Source organism: Dromiciops gliroides, chromosome 1, assembly GCF_019393635.1.
Source record: "Dromiciops gliroides isolate mDroGli1 chromosome 1, mDroGli1.pri, whole genome shotgun sequence".
Lineage (NCBI taxonomy): Eukaryota > Metazoa > Chordata > Mammalia > Microbiotheria > Microbiotheriidae > Dromiciops > Dromiciops gliroides.
The window spans coordinates 523,130,350-523,149,436 of record NC_057861.1 but is presented as its reverse complement, the minus strand read 5'-3'; the positions used below and the strand labels follow the sequence as shown (position 1 = coordinate 523,149,436).

The following is a 19,087-nucleotide window of genomic DNA, read 5'->3' as shown; positions in this document are numbered from 1 at the left end:
ATGTATAATAAGGACAGAAAGATAGGTCGGGCTCAGGTTGGGAAGGGCTTTAAAAGATAAACAAAGGAGTTTATCAGCAGCAAAAGTTCAACTGTTACTTCTGTGCAAATGATCCTATAATTCTAGCCTCATTCTTTCTTCACTCCCACATTACCAATTTCTTATTGCATATCTTCAATTGGATGTCCCTTTGGCATTTCAAATTCAATGTATCCAAAATAGAATTAATTTCATTTTTCTCCCCAAACTCTCCCCTTTTGATGACCTCACTACTCTTGCAGAAGGTTCCACCCTCTTTCTTTCTTTGTTTCTTTGTTCTTCTTTCTTTCCTTTCCTTCCTTCCTTCCTTCCTTCCTTCCTTCCTTCCTTCCTTCCTTCCTTCCTTCCTTCCTTCCTTCCTTCCTTCCTTCCTTCCTTCCTTCCTTCCTTCCTTTCTTTCTTTCTTTCTTTCTTAGGGCTATGAGGATTAAGTGACTTGTCTAGGGTCATACAGCTAGTAAGTGTCAAGTGTCTGAGGCCATATTTGAACTCAGGTTCTCCTGACTCCAGGGCCGGTGCTCTATCCACTGCGCCACCTAGCTGTCCCCACCACCATCTTTCTACTCATTGAGATTCATACCCTTGGAACTAAAGTCATATTTCAAAAGCATAGATCTGACCATATCACGCCATCTGCTCAACAAGCCCTAGTGCCCCTTCATTGCTTTTACAATTAAACACAATTTTCTCTGTGTAGCATCTAAAGCACTTTCATACTTGACCCCAGGCTACCTTTCAGCCCTCTTATAACACATAATTCTCTATTACATTGCTTGTGGTCCAAGCAAAGTGACCTCATTGCTGTCTTTTACATAAATCATTCCCTCCCATCTCTGGGCCTTAGGGAAGGCTGTTCCCCATACCTAGAATGCATTGCCTCCTCACCATCACCTCTGAGATTCCCTAGCCTCCTTCTAGGCTCAGCTCATGGGCCACTTCCTACATGCATCTTTTCTAGGAGCTCCCTCTTGCCTCTAGCATCAAATATAAACTCTCCTTTTTCACTCTTCACAATTTGGCTTCAGTCCATGTTTTCCAGGATCATTGCCCATCCATCTCTGCCATGCACTTCATTTCAACCAAACTGGTCTGCTTATACCTCCCCATGTGGGCATAGACTTCCCACAAGCTAGGAATGCTCTATTTCTCCTCGCCTCTGCCTCATAAAATCCCTAGTTTTCTTCAAAGTCCAGCTATAGGTGTCATCTCCTACTAGAATCTTCCTGACACTTCTGGTTCCTTTGGGAATATTTTGTATTTAATTTTCAATTTATATATTTTTCTTTTTAATTTTTTAATTTATAAAATAAAAGAAGCAATCCTATAATGTAGTACAATAAAAAAGAGGATTGTCTGTGAAACTGCAAACCTACTATACACTATTTATAGATCGTTCTTCCCAAATAGAATATGAGCTTCTTGAAATCAGGGACTATTTTTGTTTTTGTTTTTCTTTTTTTAATCTAAAGGACCTAGCCCAATGTCTGGCACAAATGCAGATACACAAATGGACCAGTAATTTTCTAGATTTAGGAGTTCTCTCTAATGATGGGCACTGTAACCCATCTAGGCCTGCCTGCTCTGCATTAATCTTATTGTTCCATAGGTTTCCCACGGAGGGCCCACCTGATCTTCTGCAGTCCTTCCTTGTTTGCTTTTGCCATTGTAACCGTAGAGCACTCTGGCTGTCCACCCGTCATCACTCATCCTCTCCATGCTGCTGGCCCTTTCTTCTCTTCCTATCATGAAATGTCTTGATGACAACTTTTTTCCTCCTCATCTTCTTTGGAGTTCCTCATTCATCATATGCTGCTCATACCCACAATCCCCTCTGTGTGATATTCATTTTTAAATGAATGGCACAGAGTGGATGATTCATAGATTTTTTTTTTTTTGCAGGGCAATGAGGGTTAAGTTACATGCCCAGGGTCACACAGCTAGTATGTACCAAGTGTCTGAGGCCAGATTTGAACTAAGGTCCTTCTGAATCCAGGTAAAGTGTTTTATCTACTGTGCCACCTAGCTGTTCCTGGTTAATAGATTCTTGAAGTGGATTTTCAATGGCTCTGAAAAAATCTTAATGCAATTTTGTTGTTGTTCATCAGTTGTTTCAGTTGTGTCTGACTCTTCATGACCCCATTTGGGGTTTTCTTAGCAAAGAAACTGGAGTGGTTTGATATTTCCTTCTCCAGCTTATTTTATAGATGAGGAAACTGAGGCAAATGGGGTTCAGTGACTTGCCCAGGGTCACTCAGCTAGTATCTGAGACCAGATTTGAACTCAGAAAAATGAGTCTTCCTGTTTCCATGATTAGTACTCTATCTTTTGCAACACCACGCCTCTCTGCCCAATGCAATTTTAGGTTGTATTAATAGAAGGATGGTAGTGGATGGTACCCAGATTACTAGAGGACACTTAAGAAATGACAAATATGAAAAATACAAAGAAATATGGGAAGGCCTCTGTGAATGAAATATTACCATATTTTACACTAATCAGACCATGCATATATGGAGTATTGTGGCTATTTATGCAACACTTTTTTTTTCCTTTCTTTTGCGGGGCAATGAGGGTTAAGTGACTTGCCCAGGGTCACACAGCTAGTAAGTGTCAAATGTCTGGGGCTGGATTTGAACTCAGGTCCTCCTGAATCCAGAGCCAGTGCTTTATCCACTGCGCCACCTAGTGGCCCTATGCAACACTTTTTATAGGGACATTTACAAACTAGATTTCATCCAGAGACAGTTAGGTGGCACCACAGTGCACAGAGAACTGAACCAGGAGTCCAGAAGACCTGAGTTCAAATCCAGTTTCAGAAACTTACTAGCTATGTGACTGAGCAAATGAACTAACCTCCCTCTTTTCACTGTGTTTAACTATAAACTAGAGATAATAATAGCACCTACTTAACACGTAGGGAGGAGAAAATGTGATAGTATTTGTAAAGCAATATTATTTAGAGGAGATACTGAGAAGGAGCCTGGAAAGTATGTCACATAAGGAATACTGGAGATGTTTAGCCTGGAAAAATTAGAGTTTGACTGGAGAGGAGAGAGGCTGTTGGCACGATAAATACTTTGAGGGGTTATCATATAAAAGAAAGAATACATAATCTATCTTGCTCCAGAGAACAGAACTAGCATCCATGAATGGAAATGATAAGGAAATGAATTTTAGTGCAGTATGAGGTAGACTTTTGATAATTAGTTGTCTAGAAATGATATGGTTGTTTTGCCAGTGCTCATGGGATCATAAATTTTGAATTGGAAGCAGAAGTGTGATGGTAAATGTTTAACAATTGGTTCTATTAAAAAAACAAACAAACAAACAAACATGATACACTTTAAAAAAATTGGGGGGGGGGGCAGGGCAAAGAGGGTTAAGTGACTTGCCTAGGGTCACACAGCTAGTAAGTGTCAAGTGTCTGAGGTCAGATTTGAACTCAGGTACTCCTGACTCCAGGGATGGTGCTCTATCCACTGTGCCACCTAGCTGCCCTCATGATACACTTTTTTTTTTAAGTGAGGCAATTGGGGTTAAGTGACTTGCCCAGGGTCACACAGCTAGTAAGTGTTAAGTGTCTGAGGCCAGATTTGAACTCCAGGGACGGTGCTCTATCCACTGCACCACCTAGATGCCCCATGATACACTTTTAAATTTAATCTCCATTATAAACATTTTCTCTATCACTTTCTTCAGTTTAGACAATCAACAAAATAATAAATCAAGGACTGGTTTGTAGTATTTACTGATTTTTGATGTGTAAGTGTTCACATTGAATATTTAACAATCAGCTCTCATGAGCCAGAATGAGCTGGCGCCAGCACACCCCTAACTGGAAGGGATATTAATGGAATCCAATTCCCTCATTTTATGAAGAAACTGAAGCCCAGAGTGTTTAAGGGACTTGCCCAAATTCACAATGTAAAAGGCAGAACTAGGGTTTGACCTCAGGTCCTCTGGCTTCCAATCTCACATTGTTTCCACAGCACCATACAGCTATCAGAGAAAAGAGGAAAGGTTCAAATTAAGGCAGTGTTATAGAGGGCATTCTTGCTTTGGTTAAGTGATTAGATGACATGACTTCTAAGGACTTTTCCAACTTTAAGATGTCTGGTGTCTACAGATGAAATACAGCAACGTGTCCATTAAGGACAGGAAAAAATTGATACTGACAAAAGGGAAGACATGCATTTTCAGTAATTCTCTTTATTTGGCCCTTGGGCATTTGATGCTTTTTTTTTTCTTCTTTTTTTAAAGGCATACCAGATAGGGTCTTAAAATGCACATTCATTCAGGGTTGAGGATGATCTGAATGGAACATGTGTATATTTTATATATTTTTTGATTTGGACACTTTTTTTTTGTTCTAATAAAAAAAACACCCTGTTACAATAAATGAGATAATGCATGTGAAGTGCTTCCTGAGAACAAGGCTTGACATTTGGTAGTAAAACTGCATCTCAAAGAGTGGAGTAAGCAGAGCTCAGGGAACAATTTACACACTGGATTTGACAGTGTAAGGGGAACAACACTGAAACACCTCAGAACTCTGACCACTTTCAACTCCAGAAGACCAATGGTATGTGACACTACTCCCTTATCTTTGTGGACAGATGGCAGACAACAGCTGTGAAGGAAGTCATATGTTGACACACATGGCCAATATTTTGCTCAGCCATACTTTTTATTACACAACAGTAAGAGAGAGGGAAGGGGGTAGTTGGGAAGAAATAGTGATGTAAGAAGTCCTATTGTTTGTAACATCTTTTGTATGCTCCCCCTTCTCTCCTCTCATTCGGCTACCACCCTCATCACCTTACACCTGAACTACTGCAATATCCTTCTCATGAGTGGCCCTGCCTCATGTTCTTTTCTCTCCAATCCATCCTCTGCTCAGTTGTTAGACTGATCTTCCTAGAGATCTGCCCATAAATCCCACCCCTATTTAATATACTCTAGTGGCTCTCTATCTCCTCCAGGATCAAATATAAAATCCTGGTTAGCTTTTAAAACTCTTCATAACCTACCCCATTCTACCTTTCTAAGCTTCTTATACCTTACTCCCCTCCACATACCCTTCAATCCATTAACACTGGTCTTTTTGCTGTTCCTTGCACACAGGACACTCCATTTCCTGACGTGGGTTGTCCCCCATGCCTGGAACACTCCCCTCCACATCATCAGGCTTACTTCAAGTCTCAGTTAAAGTCTCACCTTCTTCTAGAACCTTTCTCCGTCCTCTTTAATCTTTGTGATTTCCTTCTGAGACTGCCCCCAATTTATCCAGTATGTGTCTTGTTCACACATGATTGTCTGCATATTATCTCCCCTCCTTGAGGGTAGGGACTGGGTTTTTTGTTTGTTTTTTGGGTTTGTTTGGGGGTTTTTTTTGCCTTTCTTTGTATCCCTAGTGTATAGCCCATTACATTGCCCATAGTAGGTGCTTAATAAATGCTGGTTGACTGAAAATAAAAAGCATTAATAAAGTACCTTGTTTGAAAGAAGAATAGAAAGGGAAGAAAGGCAGGGAGGAAAGAGAGGAGAGAAAGAAATAAAGAAAAGAAAGGGAAAGAAAAGAGAGAAGAGAGGAGAAAAAGGAAAGTGACATCTTACAGTAAATCTTCCTTAGGCTCACAGACCTCCTAAAAATGTCCAGTTAATATTCTTTGCATCCAGGAAGATGTAAACCACATGAGAACCATTAAGAACTGCTTCTCCCATCATCCTTTACCATTAACAGACCCCAAACTAGTAATCTTGACACAAAAGTCTAGCACCACAAAATATATCAGAAGCAGTAAAAACTAAAGGTATGCACAAACTAACCTTTAAAGACAAATTCTATTGAACTGGGAGCAGAGGAACCTTTAGGCAATATCAAGGTGCTACAGGGGAGAGCTCTGCTCTATGAGGGAGCAAGGTTGGGTTGGGCCATAGCTGAACTCATCTGAGATGTGATTGCCTAAAAAGATAGTTTCCTATCTGAGAGTTTTCATATTCTAACTAATTAATCTTGCTGAGTAACTGCTAAGTTCAATTATTTCTACCTATTGAAGAGGTACAAGATTGACAGCACTGTCTAGATTTCAGCACCCTAGTTATGGCTCTGACAGGCAAGAAACATTAATTTCCATACCAAGTAAAGACTGTTTGCCTTTATACAATTCTCCCCACCTCTTGGTATGTGGGTATGGCCTCTGAACATGAGCCTTGCTCATTCTCATTCTTCTAATAAAAGTATATCCATAGTGCAATTATACTCTAGTGGATTAGGGCATCACTACTGATTTTCTTTTGGGTATTACCACAAGGCGGTTTTGTAGGTCAAAGAATAGGCAAGCAAAGTCAATCAATCATTTTCTTTCTTTAAGAACTTAAGCAGTTTGCCAATATCTTAAGTGCCAGAACACTCTTGATGAATATTAAGTGCCAAGGCTCTGGGAAAGAATGCAACCTAGGTCAAAAATCCATGGCACATGGTGTTCAAAGGAAGTGGGAACCAAGTAAAAGGCTTTTCTCATTTTTAGCCGGCCAGGTCAAGAATATTGACACCCAGATGTATGGAAGTATCTGTCCAAATTGTCTAACAAGATATTGTTTTTGCCAATGATCAATCCATCAACAAGCATTGATTAAGTAATTTCGATGTGCCTACCATTGTACTAAGTGACAGGGATACAAAGAAAGGCAAAAACATGGTCCTTGAATTTAAGGAGCTCAAATTCTCATTAGATAAATATTTATGGAGTAGATATTGTGGATGGAAGGTAATTTCAGAGGGAAATGAATGGGGAGGGGGGAGACTGAGGAGAGAGAATATAATTATCATATTTTGTACAATGAACTTTGTAAATAACTCAAATGTCAAAATCAAGAACAAAGAATAGGAGAGTATTATCAGATTAACAGGAATGAAATGAAAGGGCAGAATTACTTCAGCAGTGAATATTGGCTCTGGTGGCTGAACCATATCCAGAGGTGACCCACAAATGGCCACATTGTGTTTTCCTTTCTCTTCTGCCCCACTTTTTCAGTCTTTTTAGACTTTTTTTTTAGTCTACCCTTGTGATTTCATGAGTATAGGAAACCCATTCCTTGGTGTGGAAACAAACACCTTCTACCATGTGCAGTGGGAAACTATCTGCAATTTATAATATCAGAGAATTGTCTGAGGTTACTGAAAAATTAAGGGATTTTCCAGGGGTCAGATAGCTAAAATTTGTCAGAGATAGAATCTGAGTTCAGGTGTTCCTGACACTAAGACTAGGAACTGTGCTTCCTCCCTGTATTTTTTTTTTAATAGGCAAAATCACCTTTCCAGTGTTGGTGGCCCAACTGAAGGAGCAGAAATGGCACCTCACAAAGGGAAGGAAAAGAAAGAAGAGCAGGTCATCAGCCTTGGACCTCAGGTTGCAAAGGTAGAGAATGTGTTTGGTGTCTGCCATGTCTTTGCTTCCTTCAGTGACACCTTTGTCCATGTGACTGATCTCTGTGGAAAAGAAAGCATCTGCCGAGTGACTGGTAGAATGAAGGTCAAGGCTGACAGAGACAAATCTCCCTATGCTGCTATGTTGGCCGCTCAGGATGTTGCCCAGAGATGTAAAGAACTAGGCATCACTGCCCTTCACATCGAACTTTGGGCCACAGAAGGAAATAAGACTAAGACACCTGGCCCTGGGGCACAGCCAGCCCTGAGAACCCTGGCACATTCTGGAATGAAGATCGGGCCGATTGAGGATGTCACTCCAATCCCCTCTGACAGCACTTGCAGAAAGGGTGGTTACCAAGGTCGCCATCTGTGAATATCGTTGGTTGGATTAATTTTGTCAATAAAAGTGTCACAATGGTCAAAAATAAATAAAAATAGGCAAAACCTAGTTACTATGAACATCCTAGAGAGCACAGAAGTAAAAAAACAAAGGGGAAACAAAGTCACCTCAAGAAAACAAGCAGCCTGAGGGGAAGAGTAGAAAAGGAGGAATTGTTGCACTGGGGATGTTTGTAGGTGGAGTTTATAGGCTGTGGATGACTGCTAAAATGCTTCATTTCCTGTTTAGACAGTGAAGATACTGCCTTTTCCCAGGGCTGGCTTGTCAAATTCCTGTTCACTCTCAGTACTCTGGGGTTCCCAAAGTGCATGGTCCAAGTATCTAATACGCATTAAAAATAACAACATTTATAAAGCTCACTCAACAAACATTTAGGAGTGAAGCCTTTTTTTCCTTGGCTAAAAATCTCCAGTGTGTACAAATGTATCTCACATGTATAACTTTCAGGGCTAGACATTAGAATAGTGGTGAAAAATCTGGTTTGATTTAGCCAATAAGCACCAAGGTGACAATAAGGGTAAATCTAATAGTATGCCTTGGATCAGGTTATTAAGAAAGTCCTAATTGGTTCACTAGCAGATTTTCTTACCTTCTCTACCAATGTCCTTCCAGCCTGGTGTGGCTCAGGCACCCCTACCCATTCAAACACCTTCACACTTGGCTCTTGACCAGAGGCCAGCAATCTACCTGGCTTTAGCATGGGGGTTTCAAAACCTGTAGCTGTATAGGGGGCAGCTAGAAAGCGCCAGCCCTGGATTCAGTAGGACCTGAGTTCAAATCCAGTCTCAGACACTTGACACTGGCTGGGCAAGTCACTTAATCCTCATTGCCCAGTCAAAAAAAAAAAAACAAAAAAAAAACAAAAAAAAAACCCCTGTAGCTGTATAGTTGCTGCTTTTATCTGATATGTTCATAATGTGTTTCAACTGTGCTGGGTATGGGCCAGCTGAGGATGAGGTCCCTGTTTCCTTATTCTTTCATTTGCAGCTTCTAAAAGGTGGTGTAGTTGAGATGGTCTCACACAAAAAGCCCATGCTGGGTGTCTCACCCCTAGAGGAAGGCCTGATCATGAAGCACTAAATTTTCCTCCTATGGTAAATACCAGAAAAGCTACTGGAAAGTATTATTTTAAAATCAATCAGCAAGCATTAACTTTACTATTTGCCAGGCAATGAATATACAAACATAAGCGAGTCCCTTTCATTATGCAACCGACATTTTCTTATGTCCTTTATGCCGGTTCACCAGTGCCAACCTCCATACCCTTTCCTTCTGGACATCTCTACCCTTCTTCCCACTTCAACTGATTCAGAAAATGTCAGCCCCTGTCTTACTGATAAAAACTTCCATGAAGACCAAATAAAAAAGAAATAATTTTTCTTTATTTAAAAAAATATTAGTGACTTTTTTTTGATAAATGTTTATTGATTTTTATCCCCTTGTTGGCTTTGTTTTTGACTTTATAGACTTTGCCACTATTACTCTGATAGGAGAACTTCTCTCTCTTCCTCTCCCCCACCACTTAGACATGAAGGAGTGGCTTGCCATTTCCTTCTCCAGCTCATTTAACAGATGAGGAAACTGAGGTAGAGTTAAGTGATTTGCCCAGGGTCACAAAGCTATTCAAGTGTCTGAGGTCAGATTTGAACTCAGCTTTTTTTTGACTCCAGCTTTCCCTAGACAGAAAGGACAGTCACTGAAAATGCATTAATGAGGAGATGGAGTGTCTTACGTGAGGAAGAGGAAGAAGGTCAGTTTTGCTGGAACATGGAGTACTTGAAGGGAAATGGGGGGGGCGGGTAAGAAGACTAGAAAGTGAGGAAAGGGTTAAGCTATGAGGAACTTTTATAAGCCAAATAGGGGGTTTTATATTTAATCCTAGAGGAAATAGGGAGTGACTAGTATTTATTGAGTAGGAGTGAGGAATGATATAGTCAGGCATGAACTGACTATACTCAGATTACTTTAGGATTTTTTCTGGGTAATTTAAACATTTTATTAATAAGGACAGCAGGTTATTAATAAAAGAATGATCATTGACTATCTCTATGAGACCAAAGATCAAAATGGCAGTGGTCTCATAGCTCATATACCCTTCTAACTCCATCGAATAGCAATCACATCTAATCAGTTGATGTGATTAGAGGCGGGCTATATTAAAATGAAGGATTGGGAGTCACTTTGATAGGAAAGTATGTCTATATAAGGTCATCAATTCAAAGAACGTAGACCCCCACCTGAGTAGAGCACAATAGTTTCCACCTGGGTGTGGTCTGGTGCAAGAAAGTTAGTCCAAATCTTATCAGTGAAGTCTTATTAATCATTATTTCTCATAGGTTTTTTGTTTGTTTTTAGACTTTGCCAGACCTGTGATATCATCGATATATCTATCACCTCTAACAATATGGATCACTATTTATCCATATCTGTGCATCCTGCTTGTCACTTTTGTTCAGTTTTACCAGAGAGGATTTACAGACCCCTCTGCCTCAAAGGATTAAGGGGAGGTCTGACTATCTTTTATTATTATCTATAGTAATATTCTCTCTCATTGTAGCCTTGACTCACTAAGTGGGATCTAAAGGAAGATTACTTTGAAAGTTGAATGGAGGATAGACTGGAGTGGGAAGAGACTTGTGACAGGCAGACCCATCGGCAGGTTATTGCATATGTGTAGATGAGTGTCTGTACTAGTGGGGCTAGTGGCATCAGAAGACTATTCCATGTCCCTTGGCTCCAAATCTAGCAGTCTAGTCTTCTTTCATCTCTATCAAATTTCTTCCACAAGCAAAGCTACATATGGGCTCTGATCTACTATACTCCCAACTGAAGAACATGGGTGATTAATCTTGGTCTCACCAACAAAGCACTATGACTGTGCTGCCCCAACATGACCTTACTGAGAGATCAGAATCACGACGGGTCATTGCCTGGTGTTTAGTTACTTCAGGGAAACTCCACTTCATCCTCAGTAACCTCTCCTCCTCCAGGTTAATGGAAAAGAGAGATGTTGTGCCACTTACAACCTATGTGGCATTGGAAAAGTCACCCTCTTTGAACCTCAGTTATCCCCTCTGTTCAATGAGGGGACTATGGTAGATGGCCTTGGAGTTCCCTTCTAGCTTTAATAAATTGAAGGAGAAAAGGTGAGTAAATCACTGAATTATAGACCTAGAACACTCTTTCCATAGCCCCAATTCAATCCAGTTCAACAATAATTTAAGAATTCCCTAAGCATGGATCTGACCATGTCACTCTCCTCCTCAGCACATTCCAGAGCTTCCCTCCTCTGTTTAGCTCTGGAAGCCCCTTATAACTCTGCCACAAACTATCTTTCCACCCTCATTGCAGATTATTCGACCTCCCTTACACTGCTATCCAACCATATTGGCCTCTTTTCTCCTCTGGGCCTTTGCATGTCCATCCCCAATTCCCTCCTTTTAATGAATTCCATCCTCACCTAATAGAATCCTCTTTCCCCCTCAAGATGCAAGTCAAGAAACATCTTCTACATGAAGCCTTTCCTGTCTCACCCACCCTCCAACTGCTAGTGCCCTTCCTCCCAAATCACCTGGCATTGATTATTCTCTTTTGATTTATTTTATATTTAAATTTGTTCTTGTTGTCTCCATAATTAGATGAGAAGATTCTTTGGAGTAGGACTTGTTTCATTTATTGTATTTAGATCCCCAGAGCCACAGTGTCTGGTGCATAGTAAGTGGTTAATAAATGCCTAGCCAACTAGGTACTATAGCAGAAAGACTCCTGGAATTGGAAACATGAAGACCTAAGTCAAAATTCTCCCTTAGATATTTAATAGCTATGTAACCTTTGGAAAGTTACTTAGCCTCTCAGCCTCAGTTTCCCCCGCTTGTAAAATAGGGACAATAAAAGCACCCATTTCATAAGGTTGTTGTGAGGATCAAATGAGATAATATATGTGAAAGTGATTTGCAAACCATAAAGCATGATATAATTACTATTATTTTAAAATTTGTTCACTAAGAATTTCTTATTTTTAAATACTCGATTAAACATTGACTCTATGCCAGGCCCTGGCTACTTTCCTTTTTTTTTTTTTTTGGCGAGGCAATGAGGGTTAAGTGACTTTCTCAGGGTCACACAGCTAGTAAGTGTCAAGTTTCTGAAACTGGATTTGAACTCAGGTCCTTCTGAATCCAGTGGCAGGGCTTTATCCACTGTGCCACCTAGCTGCTCCTGGCCCTGGCTACTTTCAAAGGGAGAGGATGACAAACTTTCTCTTTCTTTCTCTCTCTCTCTCTCTCTGGAAGATGGGGAGAATGTGTCTGATGTGTCCTATAGCTCTAATACTAGTCTTGAAAACAGACCTGTTTTCAAGGAGGCCCATACCTCCTCTTGCTCATGTTACTGCCCTTTGGATTGTGGCTGAGTAGAGAACCTTGTACCTGAAGCCAGGTAAGGAACATGCCTGAGGCAGAAATATAGATAGTCTCTTGCAGTGCATAGCTTATCCTACAAAATCAAGCCCCACTGAATGCCCAGGCCTTTCATCAAGCTGATTGAATGGAGCTATCAATTCTCTAATGACTTGAAGGAAATGACTACTTATTGCCTGTGTTCCATCTCAGTGCCTCCTGGATGGGATAATGAAAGAGGCAACTTAGTACTCAGACTCTAATTCTGTGTGGTGGAGGAGAGAGGAAAGAGGGAAAACCTTGAGCAGATCACTTAGCCACTGGGAAAGGAAGATGAATGACCTTAACATAGGCCAGGACTGCATGAATGCATGGGTTAACTGTATTGGGTAGAGCTGAGTCAAGGTTCCAAAAAGAGGAATAGGAACAAGGAAGGAGCCTTGAATGACCATTTAATGGGTGACAGTTTTATCATGGGCAGTTTCTTCCTTAACAAAATCATAATCTGCTCTCTAGGGAGAGTCCCTAAAGGACAAGATGACCAGTGAGGGAAAAAGGTCAACATATGATATCTTGGTCTTTGGAACTGCTTCATCAAGTTAATGATACTGTCGTTGTTGGTTCAGAATATGAGAAGCAATGTGGCATAGCGGAAAGAGAGCTGGCCTTGAAGCCAGAAAGACCTGGGTTCAAGTCAAACTGCTATCACGAGGGGCTTTACTTAACCTCTCTGGGCTCCAGGTGGGTCTCTTAAGTTACAGATGCTGACCCACATTGCTGTGGAGTTTCTTTATATATGAGCTACCAATATCAATGAAATAACACATCTAGTCCCTAGCCCTCTCTGGACATGAAGCACAGTAACACATGAATGTTTCTGGTTTTCATTTTTTTTCTTTTATTTTCAAAGTCCTTCACAATCTAGTTCCAAACCTCTCTTTCCAGACCGGTTTCACATTACTTGCCCTTATTTACCCTAGGGCCCAGCCACATGGATATTACTGTCTCTGTTCCTCTGTTATAGCTTGCCTCCCCAGACCCAGAATATACTTCCTCTCCAATACTGTCCATTCAAATCCCTATGTTCCTTCAAGGCTAAGCTCAAATGCCATCTCCTACAGGAAGTCTTTCCTGGTTTCCCCCATCCTTTCTGAAATGACTTTGTATTTCTTTATACGCATAGTTTCTCAAGTAGAATGTAAGCCTCTTGAAGGCAGGAATTGTTTCATTCTTGCCTTTCTATCCTCAACACCTAGCACAGTGATTGGCACCTAGAAAGTGCTTAACAAATGCTTGTTGAATGAAAGAATGGATTTATAGGTCCCTATCAGACCTTAGAGATCATCTAGTCTAACGGTCACATTTTATAAAGAAAGAGAACGAAGGCCAGGGAGTGTCTTGCCCATAGGAAGGAGACAATGTGGAGCTCATTTTCTCTGATGCTTAAATTTAAAAAAGGGGGGAAGTCTAAGGATGCAAAATAGAACATTTTTCCCTCTCACAATGTGCACAGTGGTCATATGGGTCTGGTATAGGGTTTCTGAGGAGCTCAGGAAGATGGAGGATGGAATTTAATTGTTATTCCTTGACCTGGAACTGAAACAAGAAGTACCAAAAAGAATTGGAGGTCCAAAAGGATTCTGACAGGCAAGAAGAATGGGTTAAATTTTCAAAAGATGAAATTTAGTAAGAGCTAAGCATGAAATTCTGCCTTTGGATTAAAAATCAATTTGACAAAGTTCATGTTTTTTTTTTTTAATACCTTGGAGGTTTAAGGAGACTACCAACTCAAAATGAGTCAACAATGCTGCAACAGACAAATTCCCCCTGGACCACTGTGTAATTATAATACATTTTATTTCTGTGTCAAACTTAACATGTTGAAGGTGTGAAGCACTTGGAGAATGTCAGATTCTAAATAGAAATCAAATTTTAGGAACAGCAAGCTACAGAACATTAGGTACTTTACTGAAACCATAGATTGATGGCAACCTAGAATTAGGTCTCTATAGGGTACCATAGAACTCTATAATGTGTTTTTTTTTTTAAATCATTGACTTCAGTGAAATCATGGATGGCATATTTATCACATTTTTAAATGACCCAGTCCTAGGAGAGATAGCTAAAGGATCTTGACAGGATAGAATAATGGGTTAAACCCAAGAAAGAACAAGTTTAACTAGAAGAAATGTAAAATCCTATAACTGGGTTAAAAAAATCACCTCCAATGATAGGTTTGACAAGACATCACTTAAAGACAGTTCTTATTAAAAAAAAACCCTTAAGTTTTATTTTTAAATCCTGTTTTAAAAGACTGTAAGCTCAATTTGAGTCAACAATGGGGCACAGCAATCAAAAAAGCTAATTGGATTTTACAAAACATTAACAAAATTTATTTTCCTGAGAAAAGGAGATGATGGTATCACTATATCACAAGTGGAATATTGTGATCCATTCTGGGAGCCACATTTTTGAAGCATATTGGTAAAATAGAAGGTATTCAGAAGAGGACAGTTGGAATCATGAAAAGCTACCAAACCAAGCCATAGGAGGGTGGTTTGAAAAAAAAAAACTGGAAGTTGGTTTTGAGAAAAATAGTTAGGGGAAATGTGATTGTAGTCACATCTTGTAGATTTAAAAATTGGGGGTTGTGTGGAGGATTAGGACCAATGGATAGAAGTTACAGGCAGGTAGATTTTGAGACCAGACAACTGGTTCAGAAATGGAAGGGTCTACCTTAGGGATAGTTTTGATATCACCAGATGTGTTCAAAGAAAAGCTAGATAATTTGGTGGAATAAGGGAGGATGTTGTAAAGGGAGATTTGTGCTACAAGTTTATGGATAAGGCTACATGACCTCTGAGGTCCCTCCTAATTATGGAATTTTGTGATTTTGAGGATATCAATTCTATCTTTATGCTAACCTTGGGAATGGATAGAAGAAAGGAATCATTATCACCTATACTGTGGATGGGGAAATTGAGCTACAATTCTGCTAAGTGACTCTTTAAGATTCCACAGAAGTTCAAGAACTAATTTAGAATCAAATCTTCCCTGTTTGACTACTATGAGAAGATAAATACTTGTTGTCTTGCTGTATATTTTTAGCATCTCTTTCTAGGTGGAACAGTAGAAAATGTTGGAGTTGGGAGTCAGGAAGACCAGAGTTCAAAGCCTGTCCAAGACACTTACTGTATGAATGTGGGATAGTTACTCAATCTCTTTCAGTCTGAATTTTCTCATCTCCAAAAGAGGGATAATAATAGAACCTACCTTATAGGGTTGTGAGGAGCAAATGACACATCCGTAAAAGCACTTTGCAAACCTTAAAGCATTATATAAATGCTATTATTGCTATTCTCTTTTCTACATTACCAGGGGCAGCTAAGTGGCACAGTGGATGGGTCACTGCCTCAGAAGTTGAGAGGACTTGAGTTCAAATCTCACCTCAGACACTAACTAGCTGGGTGACCCTGGGCAAGTCACTTAACCCCAATTTGTCTTAAACATCCAAGGCCATCTCTAATTATCCTGATATATATCTTGCCACTGGACCCAGATGGTTCAGGAGGAGAGAGTAAGGTTGGTGACCTTACACAATCCTCCCTCACTTAAATCCAATTCACTACAAGTCATGACATCACCCCAATGTCATGAGCCTATTCAAGAATGAAGGAAAAACAATAACAATTCCATCTTACCGATTCCTACAAATTTCAACTATTACCTTTAAATAGTGAGTGATGGTGTTTGCTCCCAGCTCATACCTCTCTTCTGAACTACGGTACTTCATTTTTATGTTTCTAGTCTTGTTTTCAAAAACAAATCTCCCACTAGCACCTTAAGCCCATTAGTATATGGATAGAACACTGGATTTGGAGTCAGGAAGACTTGGGCTAGAATCCCACCTCACATACTTACTAACTAGATGTATGCCCTTGGGCAAGTCACTTAACTTCTCTGGGCCTCCATTTCTACATCTATAAAATTAGAACTATTAGATTGAAAGACTCTGTTATTCTCTAGCTCTAAACCTATCATCATATGATCCTCATTGCCCATCTATAAGGCAGTTAACAGCTGTTTGCAGATGTTGACTTTTTCATTTTTCTTCTCCAACACACCTAATCTAGCTTAGAGGTATCAAACTTGCTGCCACCTGCACCTACACTTGCAAAAACTTTCTAGTGCAGCCCAAACTGGATTAAAATATGTTTGGGAAATGTTTAACAAAAATAAGTAAAACTATAATACAACATAAATAATATTAATTTGTGGTTTTCTGAGTCAATATGTAACTCCAGGGATCTGTTTCTATTTAAGTTTGATACCACTGGTTTGGGTAGATGTATGATTGAACTAAAGGGTCCATGTCTAATTTTCATCATTGGACAACAAATTCTAGATTAGATTGCTCTCCTGAACTATATGATAGGACCTGTATTAGAGCTACGTTTCATACAAAGTCTACATTTGATTATCCATGGTTAATGGTAACTGAAAATCAATGTTTTAACTAACAAGTCAAATGCTAGGAAGTGTCAAAATAACTTTACATTACATGTACATATGCATATACATACACACACACATATATACCCTCCCCCCATATATGATATAAATGTTGCATTATATATTAACATATATATGTGGGTGTGTATCTTTGTGTGTGTTATTTTGACACTTCCTAGCAACACACACATATATGTAGGTAGATAGGCAGATAGGTAGAAAGACAGGTAATTTCAAACTCTGCTATCTTCTGATGGTGGTGATTAAGGACAAAGGAATGTCCTTTAAGAAGCACCAGGAAGGAGTAAATGAAAGGAAATGAAAAATCCAAGGAAGTTCTATAGAATGGACACCAGCATCTGTATAATTGCGCATCTATAAATATTTCTTTTAATGGGAAAGAAGTCATGACTGAGTCTTCTAGAGAGTTTTGAATAGTCTGCTTTCCAGAGGTTTGAGTTAGATATAGGATAAATCTTTGTGTTTTCTTTCCTCTTTTTCTTTCTTTCCTTCCTTCATTCCTTCATTCTGTCCTCCCTCCCTTCTTTCCTTCCTTCTTTTCTTCTTGTTTCATTTCAAATCAAACTCAAAGAGAGAGGACCTCCCCATCCCTCCAAAACCACATCCCCTAAACACATGGTTTATAAACAGATCAAATGAACAGGAACTCAGGTTAATTTAATAGAAAAAATAAAATATGGAATAACATTGATTTTGGCCAGTATCAATTACAACATTTCTACTATATTTTACAAAAACCCAACTGAACATTTTACACATGTACAGTATTTTGTTTCTCAATAAAAATGAATTTGGATTTAACAATGGGTCACTAGTTTAAAAAAAGAAAAGGAAACCATGGATATGAATTTTTGTCTCTATAATAATGTTAGAGGCATTTGTTAAGTATCCAAACAAATTCTTTGCTATTCATTACATAATTATATCTCAATTATGAATATATATATTTATACATAATATATATAAAACATTAACTTAAACTTTGAAAGCATTATGTTCTAGTTAATAATGTTATGTAGAGAAATGAGGCAGTAACAGACTAGTAGTTAAACCAGTATAAATATACTCAAAGTCTGAATGGTCAATGGGAAATGAAGTGGGTATAGGTGGGGTTCCATAGCTTTCACAGTGACTGTGCTTTTCCCAAATAAACAGTCGTAATGTATTGCCTTTCCAATCACATAAACTCTGAGCTCTAAATGATTATAATCTACTGTAGCTAAACAGATTCTTCAAACAAAACAAAACTATCTTAGCTTGGGATATTCTCTTGACCTTATTTTATGCTTCCAGTTACATTCCAGTTCCACAGTTCTAGACAAGTGGGTACCTGCAAATTGAAGCCTGTGATCTGCTCTTACAAGTTTCATCCCTGCTTTCCTAAAGGCAGATGTGGCCTATGGTATTATAAAATGGAAAACGAGTTAATGAAACCCATTGCTTCTCTAGCTTCTCATAATTTGATATGTGGCTCCATATCATTTTAATGCCATTTAAAAATATAACAAGTGTCTTTTTTCAATTTGAAATGTGTCTTAACAGTGATAAAACACCATCATAATATATATTCTGTCACTGGGATACCAAAATGGCATCCAGATTAGTGTTGGATTCCCCTATTTCACCACAATAATGGACTGATTTTTTACTTCTTATTTTATTTCCTCCTCACAGATATAAAGACCAATTATTCTAAGGATGCAAGGTGTTAAGAAGCAGAGAGCTGATAGCTACTTGATACCTCCCAGATTAAAAAAATTACTCTTTCACCCCAACATAAAAAAATCACAAAACAACCCCCCAGGTGCACAGTCTGAGTTTGGTATGTTAAAAAAAGAGAGAGAGAGAGAAACTTAAAATCCAGCTATGTTCCCTGAAGTATAGCCCTCTTTTCAATTTGTAGAGATCTCTTCAAATTGAGAAACTTGGAACTGACAAGAGGTTGTATTTGGCTTCTTCTTATTCTGCCAATTGATCCAAAACATTTTTTCTCTGATGTTTAGTTTGCTGGTTTCTGTAATGTGTAAAGGAAGTGAGAGAAAACCACAAGAGAGAAAATGCCCAGCAAACTGGGGAGCATGAGAGTGCTCAGGTAAGAACTAGATCATGACAAAGTTAAGGGGAAATGAATACAAGTGACAATATCAGAATTGGTGAGGGAGGTGGGTGGGTATAATTATGCCACCAACATACTATTTTCCATATGTGTTTTCCTGATAACAAAAGAAAAAGAACAGCACCATTGAACGAATGACCAGGCCAGCTTAGGCACAAGCTTGAAAATGA

At 39.2% G+C, this 19,087-nt stretch overlaps 2 protein-coding genes across 2 annotated transcripts in view; one reads left to right on the top strand and one right to left on the bottom strand.

The window, feature by feature from the left end:
• PCSK5 (proprotein convertase subtilisin/kexin type 5) overlaps positions 1–19,087 on the bottom strand; it is a 649,923-nt gene that overhangs the window by 172,833 nt on the left and 458,003 nt on the right.
• On the top strand, positions 7,392–7,844 carry LOC122735285 (40S ribosomal protein S14-like). Its single transcript, XM_043976669.1, has one exon. It carries the CDS (start codon positions 7,392–7,394, stop codon positions 7,842–7,844), a length of 453 nt encoding a protein of 150 aa, XP_043832604.1.

Coding starts and splice junctions, on each gene's coding strand:
- LOC122735285 (XM_043976669.1), top strand. CDS start 7,392: ATGGCACCTCACAAAGGGAAGGAAAAGAAAGAAGAGCAGGTCATCAGC.